Here is a 17,104-nt window from a genome sequence, read left to right as displayed (position 1 = left end):
TTAGCTTTAGTCATCTCTTGTACGAGGTAGTTCCTTGCTGTACCATTCGCATCGACTTCCACACCTCACGCATGCATGCCAGGCAGTATGAGGGCTACTCTCCGGCTTCAGGTTGGAGGTCTAGCACCAGTACCTGTCGACAGTTGGTTGAGCTGAAAGGTGGACAACATCCGTTGTGGTAAGACTTCGCGGGGGTTTTCAACTATCGGGGCACAGGTAGGATCGTCGCTGGAGCATGGTTATGCCGGTCTTAAACGTTACGCAGGGGATCGGTGAGCAGTGTGATTTTGAAAGTAGCAACAGCAGTCAGCGGGTTGGGCATTAAATACAGATATCGGCTCTTTCAACCATCTGTTGTTGAGAGTGTCCCACAAGCAGGTAGGAGAAGGTGGGAAGTTCCTCAACAGTGGCGGGGGATAACGTCCAGCAGGGGGAAAATCTCGTAGGGTGAGGGATAGACACGGGTTCATTATTGTTTAGAGTTGGAGATCAGCAATTGTTACTCGCAAAGGGACACAGGGACTACATGGGAGTACAAGTACTTGGTACATGGTCTATGATCCCTGCCGCCACTGCCACCACTGCCACCCTCAACATGGCAAGAGAGTTCCCACTCGGTTATTGGAGATGAGGTGCAAGTGAAGTGTGCTCGTAGGTGAAGTGAAGGTAGTGAAGCAGTGAAGTGGAGTTGACTCGAATGGAGCGAGTCAAAGCACAGGCAACAGGCTGCGGAGGTCGGAGAATGATGACCGACGTAATGCAGTCAGACTCAAGATTCTTTCTTTTTTAGGGACGTGAGGGATCAAGGGCAACAACTGGCTGATGCTGAGGATCCACGAGTCAGACACACCTGACTCCTTCAAAGCTGCCCGCTCCTGCCTACAAGTACATACCTACTCATACACACCTAGGTAAGAAGGCACCTTGCCCTTTCTTGGCGGAAGGTGCCACTGGTGCCACTGGTGCCACTCGCTCCCCCGCCTCTTTCTCTCTCCTCATTGCTCAACTCTCCTCGACAAACTTGTCTGACTATCTTTTACTCGCATAATCTCCCTGCGCTTGCCACCCAGTCAACCAAATCCCACTCACCTGACTTGATTCTTCTTGGTATCTCCGTAATACCCCATCCCCCATGGGATTCGTTTCCCACCCCGCCAGCTCAGTGGTACAATCGTGTCAGCCCAGCCCCATCTGTCAAACCTTCGAGAGAGCTAACTCCGTCGCAGTCTCGAGAACTGTTCTCGGGACTGATGCTGCGCGCTAGTGTATCTCGGAGAGCCGCCCTCCTTCACGTCCTTGCCTTCTCTCTCCTTCTTTCCCTTGACCTCGTGCTCGGCCCCCCAGAGGACAACATAGCCTGTGTCTCCACAAACTCTCCAACCACCACAGAAAAAATTTTCTATCAGACGACCTGACTGGCTCTGGCAGTCCTTCCAAGGCCTCCCCCATGGGCCACTGCCGTCTTCACAGTAGCTTGAATAGCCGAGCATGCATATTCCACCGGCACAAGTCCACCCTAACTCTGTATAACGATGTTTGAAACGGTTCCGGCCAGGATAAATCGGCACGGATGAAGATCGGACCTCTCTCATTTAACGGAACATTACCTAGCTTTGCTTTTGTTCACGCTACCTTGAAGCTTCCAACCCAGTTCGTCTGGGCTGGACGCCCTTGCCAGTGGGGAAGTTCCTCCTCTCCTCTCCACGTGTGGCCTAGTGAAAAGGTGTGCTCGACAGTCTGGAACTCCTAGCCCAGGGAATGAACTCCACGGGAATTCTTGTTACCAGTGGCAGTCTCCAGCCGCGGCTCCTCAAAGCCACCTCCAGAATACAAGTGCGAACGCGAAGAGGGTTTAGTACGTGGCCAAGTCTACCACTGACCTCCAGGCCTTGACCGGGGGTGCTCGAGATCGCTTGCTGGTCCAATCGCTGATCGTCAACCAGCTTCCACCCAGCCGGGGTAGTCCGGGGTAGGGATGAGCAAAAATGGCTTTGAGAGTTCAATTGACTCAGTTTGTTTTGCCCCGTTATTGGAGCCCAGGCTGGTGGACCTAGGGTCATCTTGGTTCCGTTTAGATTTTCCCCATATCAGTTTCCAGGGACCCTCGTTTGTACCAAGTACCTGGGGTGCCCCTCGCTATTTTTTCTTTCTCTACCACCTGTTCTCTTCCCTTCTCTATTCTCACTTGCAAAAACCCCTCAAGTGCTCTTGACAACACCCTCTTCCCTTCCCCCATTCCACACGCCTCTGTGCTCACTTGTGAAACATCACCTCGACCGCCAATAGATTCACCATGGCGACCACCACCACCCATACCCAGCCCAAGAGGAAGTCTTCCACCGCTGGACTGGCAACTGGAGGGAGGACCGTCAAGCGAAGGGCTTCTAAAGCCTGCCACTGTTGTCGTGGGAGAAAAGTGCGTTGTGATGTGGTCGAGAGTGGAATTCCGTGCACGAACTGCCGACTCGACGAGGTCGAGTGCGTGGTCACTGAAGGAAAACGTCGGAGGAAATCCTATGCCGACGGCGAGCTCTTTCACCAGTCTCCCTGCAATTCGATAGAAGAGGAGAAGGAAATTCCACAATTTCCCATCTTTGACGACATCGATGAGCTGAACAACTTTGTCCCGACTTTGCCCAAGTCCGAGCCAACCCATCCCCAGCTAGCCCTGGACGATGAGATGGTCCATCACAAACCCCATATGCTTTGTAAGTCTTCTCCTTCCTCTAAGCTTGGTTTCCCACGCTGATGGAGCATCTGTCTAGACCAGACACAGAGTCGCCGCTTGAGCCAGGATGATCGTTTCCGGCGAATGTCGACAGTCGGCACCAACCACCTTTCTCCGCCCCTCCTCTCCCCAGCAATGTCCTATTTCCTCCAGCAAACGAACCGGGTGAATATTGTCCTGCCGCCCTATTTGCAACCCATATCTCCCCGGATCATGAGCGAAGATTTGGAGTATCTGCAGAAGAAGGCAGCGTTTTTGATCCCCGAGACAGGCTTCCGCAACGAACTGCTTCGCTGCTACGTCCAATACGTGCATCCCTTCCTCCCCATCGTCGACCTGCAGGACTTTTTGACCGCCATCGAAAGGAACCAGCCCACCAACACCGTGAGCCTGTTGCTCTTCCAGGCCGTCATGTTTGCCGCAACCGCATACATTGACATGCGCTATCTTATAGCCCAGGGTTACATGACCCGGAAAGCTGCCAGGAAATCCTTCTTCCAGCGAGTCAAGCTCCTGTACGATTTTGACTACGAAGTCGATCGAGTCACGGTTGTGCAGGCTGTCTTGCTGATGACATACTGGTACGAGAATCCTGATGACCCAAAGGATGTGTGGCACTGGCTGGGTGTGGCCATCTCGGTGGCTCGAACCATCGGCCTCAATTGTGATACGTCGAACGCTTCGCTCATGACCTTGCAACAGCGCCGCCTCTGGAAGCGCATCTGGTGGTCCTGTTACATGCGGGATCGATTGATCGCCATCGGGATGCGGCGTCCGATGCGCATAGGCACCGGGGATTTCGACGTGCCAATGCTCGAGGTTTCGGATTTTGAGACCGAGCCCTTGCCAGCCGATCTCAGTAGAATGCTCGGAGGCTGCCCTGCCGTGAGAGACACTGCGAAGCGCGTTACACTGGCCAAAATGTGTATCGGCCTTGCCGATCTCTGTATCCGCATCACCCAAGTTCTCGCGGTCCAATACTCTACACTGGGGCACAAGATTGGGGCAACTCAAGAGACTACAATGAGACTGGTTCCGAAGAAGTCAGCAGCAGACCCATGCGATGTGATCCGGTGTGATCGCGCACTCGACCAGTGGCACAAAGACCTTCCGCACGAGCTCCATTACTTTGCTCCGGATTCGCGCGAGCGGACAAGCACTAATGACGGCGAGGTCATTAACCTCCATCGAGCTCTGCTGACTGGAATCTACCTCACCGCCATCAGTGCATTGCATCGGCCACAAATACTCCCTTCGGCTCCAAATGTTGTGGTTGCCCCGGAGCTCCGAGAATTGTCGAGGAGGAAAGTTCGCGAGGCCGCCAACGATATTACCGAGATGTACAAAGAACTCTTTGCGCATGATTTGATACGATACCTCCCCAACACTGGGGTAACATGCCTGCTTCCTGCCATTATCATCCACCTCCTGGATATCAAATCCAGCGACTCCAATACCCGGCAAGCGAGCATTCGGAGATTCCAATTTTGCATGCAGGCCTTGCAAAGACTGCGTGAGATGTATGCTTCTGCGGATTTCGCCTTTTCCTTCCTCGATGCAGCAGTGCGTAAGACCAATGCCCAGGTCTATGCTGCTGCTACGGCCACACCTGGGACGAAATCGCCCTTCTCGACCAGCTCGACTGGACTGGACCAGAAGAAGTTTCTCCCAGGACCGCTGTTGCTCACGCCGCCTCCTGAGGCTATGCATACGGCGAGCTTGCTACTCATGAACTCGACGCTGGCTCCGGAAGAGCGAAATCTCATTGCTGCGTACACGCCACCAGAGTCGGATATGAGCTTGAACCACCATCAGACCGCGGACGAAGCACTGACCAAATCGGCGGACATGAATATCGAACAGAACCTAGGGTTTAATTGTACCATGGATGAGGATCCGACACACGCTGGTTTTGAGACTCTTGTCGATTTGGAAGGAGGCACTGATTTGTTTTCCACTGTCGAAGATGGCCTGGATTTGAATATGCAGTGGCTTCAGGGATTCGATGCAGATAATCACACTCCTAACTCTGGAGAGTTCGCCTTGGAGACGATTGAAGAGGTAGACGAGCAGCGGAACCAGTGCGGTTATGCAGAACAGCCACTGGACGCCACCGACGAGCTTGTACTTGGTCTGGCCATTCAGGGTGAGGCTTGAGATTTTGCGATGCGTATGGAATGGTATATATAAAACGTGACATTTGTGTGTCTTCTTGAATCAGTACAACAGGATGATTGAGGACAGAATGAGGCTGGATATCGCTTCACCGTTACCAGAGCTGAGGTAGATGTTGAGGTGGCATGCAGATCATTGGTTTGTTTAGAAGCGAATCAAGTGACAAAATCTGCCTGCGGCTAATTACCCTTTCTATTCTCTTCACTTCTTCGTCGTGCCCTCGCAATCTCCTCCACACAAATAGTCTTATTTCGTCTTTCATATCAATTGTCCATCCCATGTCCTCTTGTACTCGCTGCTTGGAGAAGTACTCAATAGCCGTCTGGGCCTCCGATACCCCACCTCAAGCTTAGAAGAATCCGCCCCCGCCAGTTGATCGGCAGTGGCCCGTTCGACCTCTACCCTGCAATGTCACATTGAAAAACCATGACCAGTGGCAAACGCGATAAGAGAGCTCGCCTTGCCAAAAACCCTTCGAACTCGGCCTCCTCCGCAGTCAGCCGACCCATTTGACGAGGATACCCTCCAATCACACCAAAACGACGTGAAAGCCGTCTACCTGGATGGGTAGTGTATGCACGCAACTGGTCTAGGGACCTAGCATACTGGCCCTCCTCCATTCTCCGTCACTATCCGCTGTGTCCTGCGCCAAGTCATGGAAGCTTCGAAGCTTTCGAAGCTCTGCCACGCAATGCTTGTTCATTGCTGTTTGCACTGTCACACAAGAAGTCTACCGTGCCCGCATCCTCGGGCAAGCGATGGTTAAAAGATGTTTTACAGGGTAACACGCCGTTGCGCAGCTCCGAAGGGTCTTCCAATGATTTCTGGAAGATCGGTGCACAAGTAGCGAAAGCCCAGAGGGATCGTGTGATTGGAGGTCGGTTGTCTCGAAGCTTTGGCGAGGAATATTGTCTGCATAAACCATACTGGCTGTTCCCTGTCGTGCCTGGCCACATTGACCAAGTCACAGGCTGGGGATCTACCACCATCCTGATGCAGAATTCCCCGAGAGGTGCAATCTTATCGCAACCTAGCCCCATTGACTGGCAGAAGCTGTCATTCATGCATTTGCCGTAACATCCACTTGGGGACCTGCCTTATGTGGACCGGATCGCATATGGAAATGGACGCTCTCCCGTGGAATCAAGTCCTTTGACTGGACCGCTGCAGCTCGAGCTTCTCTACCCAGCGTCAGACTCCGTTTGTTCAGGGCCACCATAGCTAGGATCCCTGTCTCAATACTACTTCTTGTCATGCTTAACGTCATCGAATTATGGCCAATGCGTTCCTGGTGACTGAGTTGCAGCAAATCGCCTTCAAAGAGATCACACCTCGGGCGATTAACCAGCCATCTCTCACAGTCAGGTTCGAGCTAGTGAAGACACTAGAATGATTGCTACTCTTTGTGAGCGTGGAGTCCGTGCACATAGCAGTCAGATCGTGATCAGAGGTAGGTAAAGTGGTAAATCATCTGCTACTTAATGTTGTCGCGCGACCCCATTCCTCTCTCCCTCCCTCACGCAGCTGTCCGTGTCTGCTAGGTGGTGGTTGCTAAGTCACACAGCAGCTGTCGGTTTGAGGCCAAACTAAAGGGCAGCCTTCAACTGATCTCCCTTTCCCACGTTCGTGTCATTCTTCTACCTCTAGCGATTTGAATAACTATCGTGATGCACGGTGCAAAACTCTTCCTCGTCGGCGCTCTTGCCGCTGGTGTCTCGGCCGTTAAAGGACCTACCGTGCATAACAGAAGGGTTCCTGGGCCAAAGCTGCAGGTCTTGCCTCGACAATTACCAGCGGAGCCCACTGGAGTTAAGACAATTGTCACCCCGAATGGGATCAACATCACCTACAAGGAACCTGGCAAGGAGGGCGTCTGTGAGACAACCCCGGGCGTCAATTCATACGCAGGTTTTGTCAACCTTGCTCCCGATGTTCACAGCTTCTTCTGGTTCTTTGAGTCGAGGAACGACCCTGCCAATGATCCAATTACACTATGGCTCAACGGAGGTCCTGGAAGTGACTCTTTGATCGGAATGTTCCAAGGTGAGGGTGTTTCGAAAATCCAATCTGCCCCGGACCTATAGCTGACCACGTATTATAGAGCTTGGCCCGTGCAATGTCACTGAGAATCTGACCACGCACCTCAATCCCTACGCATGGAACGAGGCCTCGAACATGATCTTTCTCAGCCAGCCATTGGGTGTGGGTTTCTCATATGGCTCCAAGGTGAGGGCTCCTGGAGGAATATCACCACAAGAGATGGCACTGATGTCGATATAGGGCCCCGGCTCGCTGGATCCTAATTTCGGACAATTCGTTCCTCCGTCAGAGGCAAACGTCACGGGCCGATACCCAATAATCAACGCGACTGAGATTGGTGAGTAGGCATGGCTTGTTACAAACCCATATACTCACGACTGTGGTGTAGATACCACCGATCTTGCCGCGATCGCTGCATGGGAGGTGCTTCAAGGATTCTACGCAGCACTACCGCAGCTTGATTCTAAAGTCCAATCAACCAAATTCAACCTGTGGACGGAGTCCTATGGAGGTGAGAATAACGACGTCCATCTCAGTTACGAAACTGACCATACTGTAGGACATTATGGTCCTGCTTTCTTCAACTACTTTTATCATCAAAACGAAGCGATCCTTAATGGTACTCAAACCGGCAAATCCTTCGAGTTTGTGAACCTGGGAATCATGAATGGCATTGTAGACGAATACGTTCAAGCGCCCTACTACCCGATTTTTGCCAACAACAATACTTATGGCATCAAGGCTGTGAACGATACTGTCTATGACTATATGACTTTCGCCTGTTATATGAATGACGGATGCCTGGACCAGATCTCTTTCTGCGCCGAAGCCGACACGAGCACCCTCACAGGCCAAGCTGCCTGCAGCGAGGCCGAGGCCATGTGCCGGGATAGTGTCGAGTCACCTTACTACTACTATGGGGGCCGCGGAGTCTACGATATCCGTCACCCATACGACGACCCTACCCCACCCACCTACTTCATTGACTACCTCAACTTGGCCACGACACAACAAGCTCTAGGTGTCGACACAAACTACACGTCAGATGCCAATGATGAAGTGTACTACGCCTTCCAGCAGACGGGCGATTTCATCTACTTCAACTTCATTGACGATCTAGAAGAGATCCTTAATTCGTCCTCGGTGCGCGTGACGCTTGTGTATGGGGACGCGGACTACATTTGCAATTGGTTTGGCGGAGAAGCAGTGTCCCTAGCCGCCAAATGGCCTCACGCTGCTCAATTCAAGGCGGCGGGATATACGCCGTTCGTGGTGGATGGAGTCGAGTACGGCGAGACGCGCGAGTATGGCAACTTCTCTTTCACTCGCATTTATGAGTCGGGCCATGAGGTACCCTACTATCAGCCGATTGCTGCCTTGGGCTTCTTCACACGCGCGATCAATGGTTTGGACATGGCGACGGGTACGGTGCACGTGAACGGGACACAAGGGGGAACCAATGGCAGCGCACATGCCACTCATACCGAGAGCTTTGTGCCATTGCCAACCAGCTCGTCGAGCTCTGCAGCCTCGGCGGCGTCGTCGGTGCCCAAAGGTCCAGTGATCCCAGGGCGATTTGCGAGACGGGGATATTAACATGAGGAATGACGATGAATGTGTGTGACGGAGCTACGATGGGTCAATGGGAATTCGGTGTCATCGAACCGGATGAGCTTCGTTCGGCCTTTCGGCCTGAGGGGACGTGTCCACAACCACCTATTCAATGAATAATGAAAAAACTTCGACATCAAAAGTCTAGACGAACGTAGTCGTACCCTGGAGATTTGATACAACCGAGTACGGCCAACTCTCTATGTGTTCTGTAAACGACTCGTCATCTCCGCCTTTGCTTTCGACATAGATCGTATGTTTATGAGGGGAAGGGGAAAGCACAGTCAATTCCGCCAATGAGACGCGTTGAATCGCGGAGACAGAGGAAGCGAGAGGAGAGGGAGGAGGAGAGAGCTGAGACCGAGGAGATTCTGGGAGTTTGGGGAAGTTCGCGGACAACGAGCACCGAGCAGACCGAGGTAACTAGTTCCGGCGGCTGCTGGGTCGTGGGTTTGTGGGTAAGTATGAGGTATTTCATACCTACTTACTACTAGATAGGCAGTAAGTACCCAAGTACCTAAGTACTCGTACCCCATCGATACCTACTTGTGGAGAGCAAGAGCGGATATCCTTTTTTCACGAGCTAGCCACGTGTTTGTTTCTTGGGTATTACGACTCCGTCCCGTCTCAAGATCAGACATGTGGCTGTGGCTGTTGGCTGTGGGCTCCCTAAATTAAATTTGGGGCGGGAGGTGGAAAAGAAAAGGGGAAATGTAGAATGTGGAATGTACAATGTACGCCATATACCCGTGGTACCTTCCTGGGTGTACCACGCCCTTGAGGCACTATATTCTTTGTACTCGTATGAGGTATGTACTACACGGAGAACATATAGAGGAGTCATCGGCAGGTATATAGGTATATCTATATGTACGTAGGTGCCTGGGTTGAGAGAGAGCGCTACTCGATATACGCTGTACGAGTAGACGCATACAGAGGCTGGGCGGCGAGTGACAAAGTCCCCTGCATGTACCTCCCTCACAGCCCCGTGACTCTAGGCTATGGCTAGATAGCTCTTGCGTCCCTACCTCCCCCCTAAAAACGTATGTGGCTGTCAATGAGGCTCCAGGATCGGATCGAATCAGATGATAAGTCGATACTGTGACATCGGTGGAAGGGGGTTGGTTTCAATTGGGACCATTGGTGTGTCAGGAGGTGACGAGGCTTTTCTTTAGATCAGCGACCAAAAAAAAGGTAGGTCGGTCAGCCACAAAAGATGCAGACCAGCGGCGAAGGCTGGTTAGGAAATGAGAGGGAAGGGAAAGAGAGAGAAAAGACAGACAAGGGGGAATGAGGTGGTTCATTGGTGTTGGTGATGTCACTCAATGTCAGTGCCATGTCAAGCACGTCCAATCCAAGGCCACTTGTCACCAATCTCAACGTCTGCCGCCTGCCGCACCCCCGCCTCATCCACCTCATCTGCGGGGCCAGCCACGCAAAAACTTGGCCATCATCCTTGGAAAAATTGGGTCAGAAAGAGCTGCAACCGCCGATCAACCACGCCAGAAGTTTGTTTGACCTCGCAAATCGGCAAAGCCCAAGCAATGTGGGCACACGCATGGCTGTGGCTGGTGAGCACACAAGTTGCCACGGGCGCCCATCGGTAACATCGGTCGATGATCGAATGCATGTGGTCGACCACGGGTACGCCGTTCCGAACTCATTTTGTCATGGTGATACTAAGAAAGTATTGAGGCGGGCTGGTACACGCACCCATGGTAGCGTAGGTAGCTACTGCCTGCATTGCTGCAATCTGTTCATCGTACAGTACTTAGAGCGACCTCGGTCAGCCACCGTGAACGACGACGAACTCCTCAACAATGAAAGCTGCTGTCCGAAACATTCTTTGCAAATACCCGGATGAGTACCGCGTCCAAATGGTCTCCCTCCCAATAATCCACGTCTCTTGGGCCGCACGCACCTCTCTATGACGACACAATGGACAATTTGGACTGAAACTGTGGCTGACCCTGACTTGTTCCATCCATTCAATTGCGTCAGAGCAGTCGATGAACTCTGGATGAGGTAGGAGTGTGGCACAGAAGCATGCAATTTCCATCGAATGGAAAGCAATGGGACAAGGAGATGGACACGAGCTTGCAGGGACATCCAAGCCAGCTTTGAATGGCGATCGAGGCTGGAGGGAGACAATCGCGAATGAGAAAGGAGGCAGAAGTGTGGTTCATATGCAGTCTGACAAGGGTCCATCCTAGCACATGCTGGGGTGGGAGCATTTGGATGGAGAAACTGATGTCAGTTTGCCTCGTGCTGCGATCATTGTCCCAACTCTTCGTACATTGGCATTGGGAATCGATAGGAGAGACACGCAGACAGCGTTATCCGGTAACTCGTATGAACCTTGTACTGCTTCTTGTTCTCTCTTTCCAAAGGAAATACGCCACAACAGCTCTTTTTCCGTCCGACACGAGGGTAGTCGGCCCCCGTAGTGCGGTCATTGCGAACATGGGATTTGACGAAATGCCCTCGGCCACATGCAGGGATTTTAGAGTTTAGGGCCACTAGGTGGAGGCTGAGTGGAGAAACGCGACGTCGTCTACCGAGTCCTTGTAAGATTTTCATACGGGGGAGGGTGTGGCGCTTTCATCTGCGGGAAGGCCTCGAGGATGATTGAGAAGTGGACGAAATCGATGTGCAACTCGCATCGCACCGCCGCAGTTGGAACAGCAAACCCGGTTTTTCCTGAGAAATCTACCCAGGATGACTGGCCAACCCCACCTTCCTGCCTACGAGTACCTATCTAGCTACCTGGCTGGTTCGACTAGGGGGCTTCTTCTTCCAGGCACCGCAGAGCAACCAAGGACAGGGAAACCTAGCTCTGCTGGCTCGCTTTGCTCTGCTATAACAAACATGATGGACCGGTGACGTAGGGGAGTTTTTGCCCGTGTACTTGATCAAAGCTGTTCCTCCTCCCTCGTTCCACGACGACTTTGTTCCTGATCTTCACAGAAACCTTGAATGTGTTTTTTTGATTGTATACCTACTCTAGCTCCGAGCTCTTCTTGTACTATTATCGCCCTATCATCGTAACAATCTAATACTTCCTACCCAACTCAACCCAGGAAAAAAACACAACTGAAAAAGCACCAGACAGGCGTGTGCGCGGCTGAACCTGACAGCGGCGCAGAAACAAATGCAGCAAATAGTTTGAGACAGCTGATGACAAGTAATCGACTATCGTCCTCCTCATACGCCTACTACAGCTTCCCACCCACCCCGAACAGAGAATCCCCGCAGTCTAAACGCTCGACCCCAGAGACAGTCAGAAGCTACAAGAGCACAATGCCTTCTCCGGCGGCAGGCAGAACCTCAAATGTCCCAGAGACACCCACAAAGACCGGCAAGAACCCTGCTTCGTCGTCCACTTCCAAGCTGACTGGTGAAGGCACTCCCGGTCGGAAACCGCCCAAGCTCGGCACCTCCAAGGCGACGCCGAAGAAACTGTCAGAGTCAGAGTCGCCGAAACCAAAGCCCACAGAAGACATTACCAAGCCCGTAGAAGAAAAGGGCAAGGATGTCGAGGAGGAGAGCCAACAAGGTATCAGCATGAAAGATACGGAAGAGACTGGCGGCAAGATCAGTCAACCAGGCGACGACACCGGCGCCGAAACCAGTGAGCTCTCCGAAGCTAACCCGGAGCCCATCCCTGAAGACGACGACGACGAGGAAGAAGGGGAGGAAGAAGGTGACACGGTCCGCGGTGGCAGAGATGCTGCTAAAGACGAGGGCACCGAGGGAGACGAAGAGGAAGAGGAAGTGGCAGAAGAGGGCGATGCTGCCGAAGAAGCCGAGGACGAGGCCGAAGGCAAAGGAAACGGTGCACTTGGCGGACTCGGCAAGGCCACCAGTGGTGTCGTTGGTTCCGGCAAGAAAGTCGCAGGTCGTGTTGGCGGTGCCAAAGACTCTGCTACTGGCGCAGCAGGCAAGGCTTCCCAGGGTGATGTGCAAGGCGCCGCAGACGACACAGTCGGCGATGTCAAGGACACAGCAGAAGATACTGCCGAAGATGTCCAAGACACGGCGGAAGATACGGCGGAGGGCGCAAAGGAGACAGCTGAGGAAGCAGCTGATGCCGTACCCAAAGATACTGGGGACGTGCCCGATGTCAAAGAGTCCGCAAATGGCGTCAAAGGTCACGCAGAGAAGGTGGCTGATGATGTCGAGGAGACTGCAGAAGAAACGGCCGATGGTGCAACCGAAGGGCTGCCTGTTGACCTGTCCATCCTGAAGGGTCTCAAGGTCACCGAGACCGGAGACATCAAAGATAAGGCCGGCAACGTTGTCGGCAAACTCGACGAAGGTGACCCCGCCGATCTTGAGGGTTACGAGATTGGCGACGACGGCGAAATCCTTGATGAAGATGGTGACGTCGTCGGTCGTGCAAGCGTCATCCCAGAAAAGGCTCAAGAGCTTGCTGGCAAGGCGACCGAAGACGTTGATGGTGCGGTCAATGGCGTCCACGAAACTGCAGAGGACGCTCAGGACCAGGCCGAAGACGCTGTTAACGGCGTCAAAGACACAGCAGAGGATGCTGTCGAGACATATCTTCCTGACCTAAATGTCCTCGACGGCTTGGAAGTCCAAGAGAACGGAGACATTCTGGACAAGGATGGTAACGTCTTGGGCAGAATCACTGAAGGCGACCCCGCAGACCTAGTCGGCATGACAGTAAATGCCGACGGCGAAATCCTGGACGAAGATGGCGATGCTGTGGGTCGTGCAGAGACCCTCCCTCAGCCTGTTAAACAAGCTGTCGAAGAAGCTGCCGGAGAACTTCCTGGTGTTGAAGCGCTGGAAGGTCTGGAGGTTCAAGAAGATGGAGCAATCAAGGACCAAGCCGGCAACACCTTGGGAAAGATTACCGAAGGTGATCCGGCTGATTTGGTCGGGAGAACACTCAATGCTGAAGGTGAAGTTTTGGACGAAGACGGCGACGTCATTGGCCGCGCAGAAATCGTACCCGAAGCCGCCGAAGCAGTGCAAGAAAAGGTTGATGGTGCCCAGGAGGAAGCCAAACCAGAATTTGTCCAAGAGGCATTCGACAAGGTTGAAGGGTTGCAGGACCAACTGAAGCCGAATCTCACGATCGTCGAAGGTCGCAAACTCAACAAGAAGGGTACTATCCTCGATGACGAAGGAGAAGTCCTCGCGAAACTTGTGGAAGGCGACGTGAAGGCTTGCGCTGGTAAACTTCCCAATGAGAATGGTGAAATTCTCGACAAAGACGGCAAAGTTATTGGGCGTGTTGAGGTCGTCCAGGGAGAGGCTGCCGAAGAAGCTATGAAAGAGCTCCACCCCGAACTGGTTGAACAACTTGAAGAAGCACAGCAGGCTGCGGAAGAAGCCGAAAAGCAAGCTGAGGAGGCTGGCGACCAGGCCGATGTTGCCGGCAAAGCTGCCGATGCCGCTGAGGGTGCCGCAGGCACTGCTGAAGAGGCGGTGGACGAGGCTAAAGACGCAGCTGAGAAGATCACCAAGCCAGATTTCGCACAACTCGAGGGTTTGAAGGTCAATAAGAAAGGTCAAGTGGTCAACGAGGATGGTGATCCCATCGCCCAGTTGGCTGAAGGTTTCGACCTTGAGGCTGTCCGTGGCAAGAAGATTAATGAGAACGGAGAAATTCTGGACAAGGATGGCAATGTTATTGGTCGAGTCGAGTTCATTCCCGAAGCTGTCGAAGAAGGTATCGTCGAAACCATTGAAGAAGCTGCTCCCGAAGTCCCTGAGACTTCGATCCTTGAAGGTCTTAAAGTCAACAAGAAAGGTCTAGTGTTGAATGAGGATGGTGACGAGATCGCGAAACTCGTCGAAGGCGATCTTGCCGCCGTTGCAGGAAAGAAATTGAACGACAAGGGCGAGGTCTTGGACAAGGACGGTAATGTCATTGGCAAAGTCGAAATGATTCCCCAAGAAGTTGAGGAGGAAGTCGAAGAGGCTGCCGAAGAGATTGACGATGGCTTGCCGCCTCTATCCATCCTGGAGGGTCTCAAAGTTAACAAGTCCGGCAAGATTGTCGACAACAACGGCAACGTTGTCGGCGAACTGGTTGAAGGAGATGCCAAGAAGATTTGGAAGGCCGGTACAACCTGCGACGACCAGGGACAATTCTGGGACAACAAAGGCCATATAATTGGTCGTGCAAAGACTCTACCTCAAGAGGATAAGGAAGAAGAAGCCGAGTTCGCAGGTCTTGAAGGTCTAACTGTTGTGGCCGACGGATGGGTTGAAGATGAGAACGGCAACAAAGTAGGCCGCATCGTTGAAGGAGACCCAAAGAAACTTGTCGGTCGTGCGGTCGATGAAGATGGTGACATTATTGACAAGCGAGGTAATGTCGTTGGCCACGCTGAGAGATACGAAGAACCCGAACCAGAGCCCGAACCAGAGGAGCAGAAGATCGACCTTTCAGAACTGAAGGGCTTGACATGTAACAAACAAGGCAATGTCATCGGACCTGATGGTGTTCCCATTGGTCGTCTGGTCGAAGGCAATCCCAAGGAGCTTGCAGGCCGCAAGATTGATGAGAATGGCCAGATCTGGAACGATCAAGGTCATGTCGTTGGCCGCTGCGAACTCATTCCATTCAACGAGCGTGAAGCCAAGCCCGAAGGGCCTTTTGCTGGCCTCGAGGGTCTCATCGTTGTCAAGGACGGCTTCGTTGAGGATCACGAAGGTAACATTGTTGGACAGGTGGTAGAGGGAGATTGGAAGAAACTCCTTGGCCGCGGGGTGGATGAAGATGGCGACATTATCGACAAGTACGGCAATGTCAAAGGCCATGTCGAACCATACGAAGTCCCCGAGGAAGAGGTCGTGGAGGAAGATCTATCCAGCCTCGCTGGTAAGACTGTCAACAAACAAGGCAAGGTCGTTGACGAGCATGGAACCATCTTTGGCGAAGTTGCCGAGGGTGAAGTTCAGCGTCTTGTCGGTTGTAAGGTGGATGGCAAAGGACAAATCTGGTCCAATGATGGCAGAGTCATCGGTCGTGCAAGACTCATCGCAGGTGGTGACGATGGTCGTGCTGAAGGACCATTCTCCAACTTCGACTCTACAACCATTGACAAGGATGGTTTGGTCAAGGACGCCAGCGGAGAGATCATCGGTCGTGTCACCGAAGGTGACATCAAAAAGTTGGTCGGTCGCAAGGTTGATGACGACGGAGATATTGTCGACAAGAATGGTAATGTCATTGGTCACGCCGAACGCTGGGAACCAGAAAAGAAAGAACGAGAGGTTTCACCTATGTCTGGCCTCCGCGTGAATAAGGAGGGTGAAGTTCGCGACCGCAATGGAGATGTTATTGGCCGATTGACAGAGGGCAACTTGCTCGCCTGTATTGGCAAGGAGGTCAACGACAATGGCTATGTCGTGGATCAAGACGGCAACAAGATTGGAGAATGCACCCTGCTTGAAAACATTCCAGATGAAGAAGAAGTCGAGGAGGGTCAAACGCCCGAGCAACTCAAAGAGGAGGAGGAGCGTGAGGTTGCAAAGAAGATTTCCAACATCATCAATCAGACTTTGGAGAAGATGGAGCCTATCTGCAAGCAGATCACAGAGGTAAGTGCATTCATTGCTTGCTTTCCAGGAGTCACACTAACTTCTCATCACAGCTTGTCGAAAGAGCTGACCGCACACCCAAAGAAGAGCTCGATGAGGAGAAACTTGTACAAGACGTCAAACCACTTATCGAAGAGGGCTCTCGTATCCTGGGTGAATGCAATGGTGCGATTCGCGGTCTCGATCCTGACGGTCACATCGCCGCCAACGCCAAAGCAAAGGCAGCGAGTGGTGAGGCTTCGCCAGAAGAATATCGTGTGGCAGAGGGATTGAAGGAACTTACCACTCAAGTGGTCAAGACCATCGACAACGCCAAGAAGAAGATTGCCGATATGCCTCATGCGAAGAAGAAGTTGAATCCACTGTGGGCGCTGTTGACAGAACCCCTGTTCCAGATTATCGCTGCTGTCGGTCTACTGCTGAGCGGTGTGCTCGGGTTGGTGGGCAAATTGCTCAACGGCTTGGGTCTTGGTGGTTTGGTGAGTGGCCTCCTGGGAGGTCTCGGTGTTGACAAGCTGCTGGGTGGATTGGGCTTGGGCAGCTTAGCGGAAGCTATGGGTCTGGGGGGTGGAAAGAAGAAGAAATAGGCGATGAGTTGAGATGAATTGCAGTTGCTGCGGAGAAGGCAGCAGGATATGAGCTATGGGGAGGAATTTGTAACACTACCTTTTCCTGGGTTTTGGGTATGAGGCATTTGACTGGATTTTGTTTTGCTTGTTATGAATGTGGCGGGATGTACATGTGGAGGGTAATGACATTTGCTGTTCTAGCGAAGAATGATAAAAGTGTTTGTAAAAACCACTCAACATGTATCGTGTCAAACAAACCTGAATGGTAAGTTCTTGAGGGTGTGTAGCCGTTGCACCTATATCGCATACCGATCTATAGATTGTTGCAATCTATCAGTTCATCACGCACTTACCTCGTGGGCATCAATCGATGGTCAGAGGTGAGATCTTTCATTCGTCG

At 52.5% G+C, this 17,104-nt stretch overlaps 3 protein-coding genes across 3 annotated transcripts; all 3 read left to right on the top strand.

Annotated features, from left to right (window-relative positions):
- Window positions 1–2,293: 2,293 nt before the first annotated feature.
- On the top strand, window positions 2,294–4,885 carry AYO20_10633 (hypothetical protein; the record flags this gene model as incomplete). Its single annotated transcript, XM_022648889.1, has 2 exons — window positions 2,294–2,708; window positions 2,766–4,885. 2 exons carry the CDS (start codon window positions 2,294–2,296, stop codon window positions 4,883–4,885), a joined length of 2,535 nt encoding a protein of 844 aa, XP_022495126.1.
- Window positions 4,886–6,570: 1,685 nt separating this feature from the next.
- AYO20_10632 (hypothetical protein) lies at window positions 6,571–8,539 on the top strand (the record flags this gene model as incomplete). Its single annotated transcript, XM_022648888.1, has 5 exons — window positions 6,571–6,946; window positions 7,005–7,129; window positions 7,184–7,280; window positions 7,332–7,454; window positions 7,503–8,539. 5 exons carry the CDS (start codon window positions 6,571–6,573, stop codon window positions 8,537–8,539), a joined length of 1,758 nt encoding a protein of 585 aa, XP_022495125.1.
- A 3,315-nt stretch (window positions 8,540–11,854) lies between these two features.
- On the top strand, window positions 11,855–16,722 carry AYO20_10631 (hypothetical protein; the record flags this gene model as incomplete). The annotated part of the gene is made up of 2 exons (XM_022648887.1): window positions 11,855–16,135; window positions 16,189–16,722. The coding sequence occupies 2 exons, from the start codon at window positions 11,855–11,857 to the stop codon at window positions 16,720–16,722; spliced, it is 4,815 nt and encodes a 1,604-aa protein (XP_022495124.1).
- Window positions 16,723–17,104: the final 382 nt, after the last annotated feature.

Source organism: Fonsecaea nubica, assembly GCF_001646965.1.
Source record: "Fonsecaea nubica strain CBS 269.64 chromosome Unknown Scaff117, whole genome shotgun sequence".
NCBI lineage: Eukaryota > Fungi > Ascomycota > Eurotiomycetes > Chaetothyriales > Herpotrichiellaceae > Fonsecaea > Fonsecaea nubica.
This window is presented reverse-complemented; position numbering and strand designations above follow the sequence as displayed.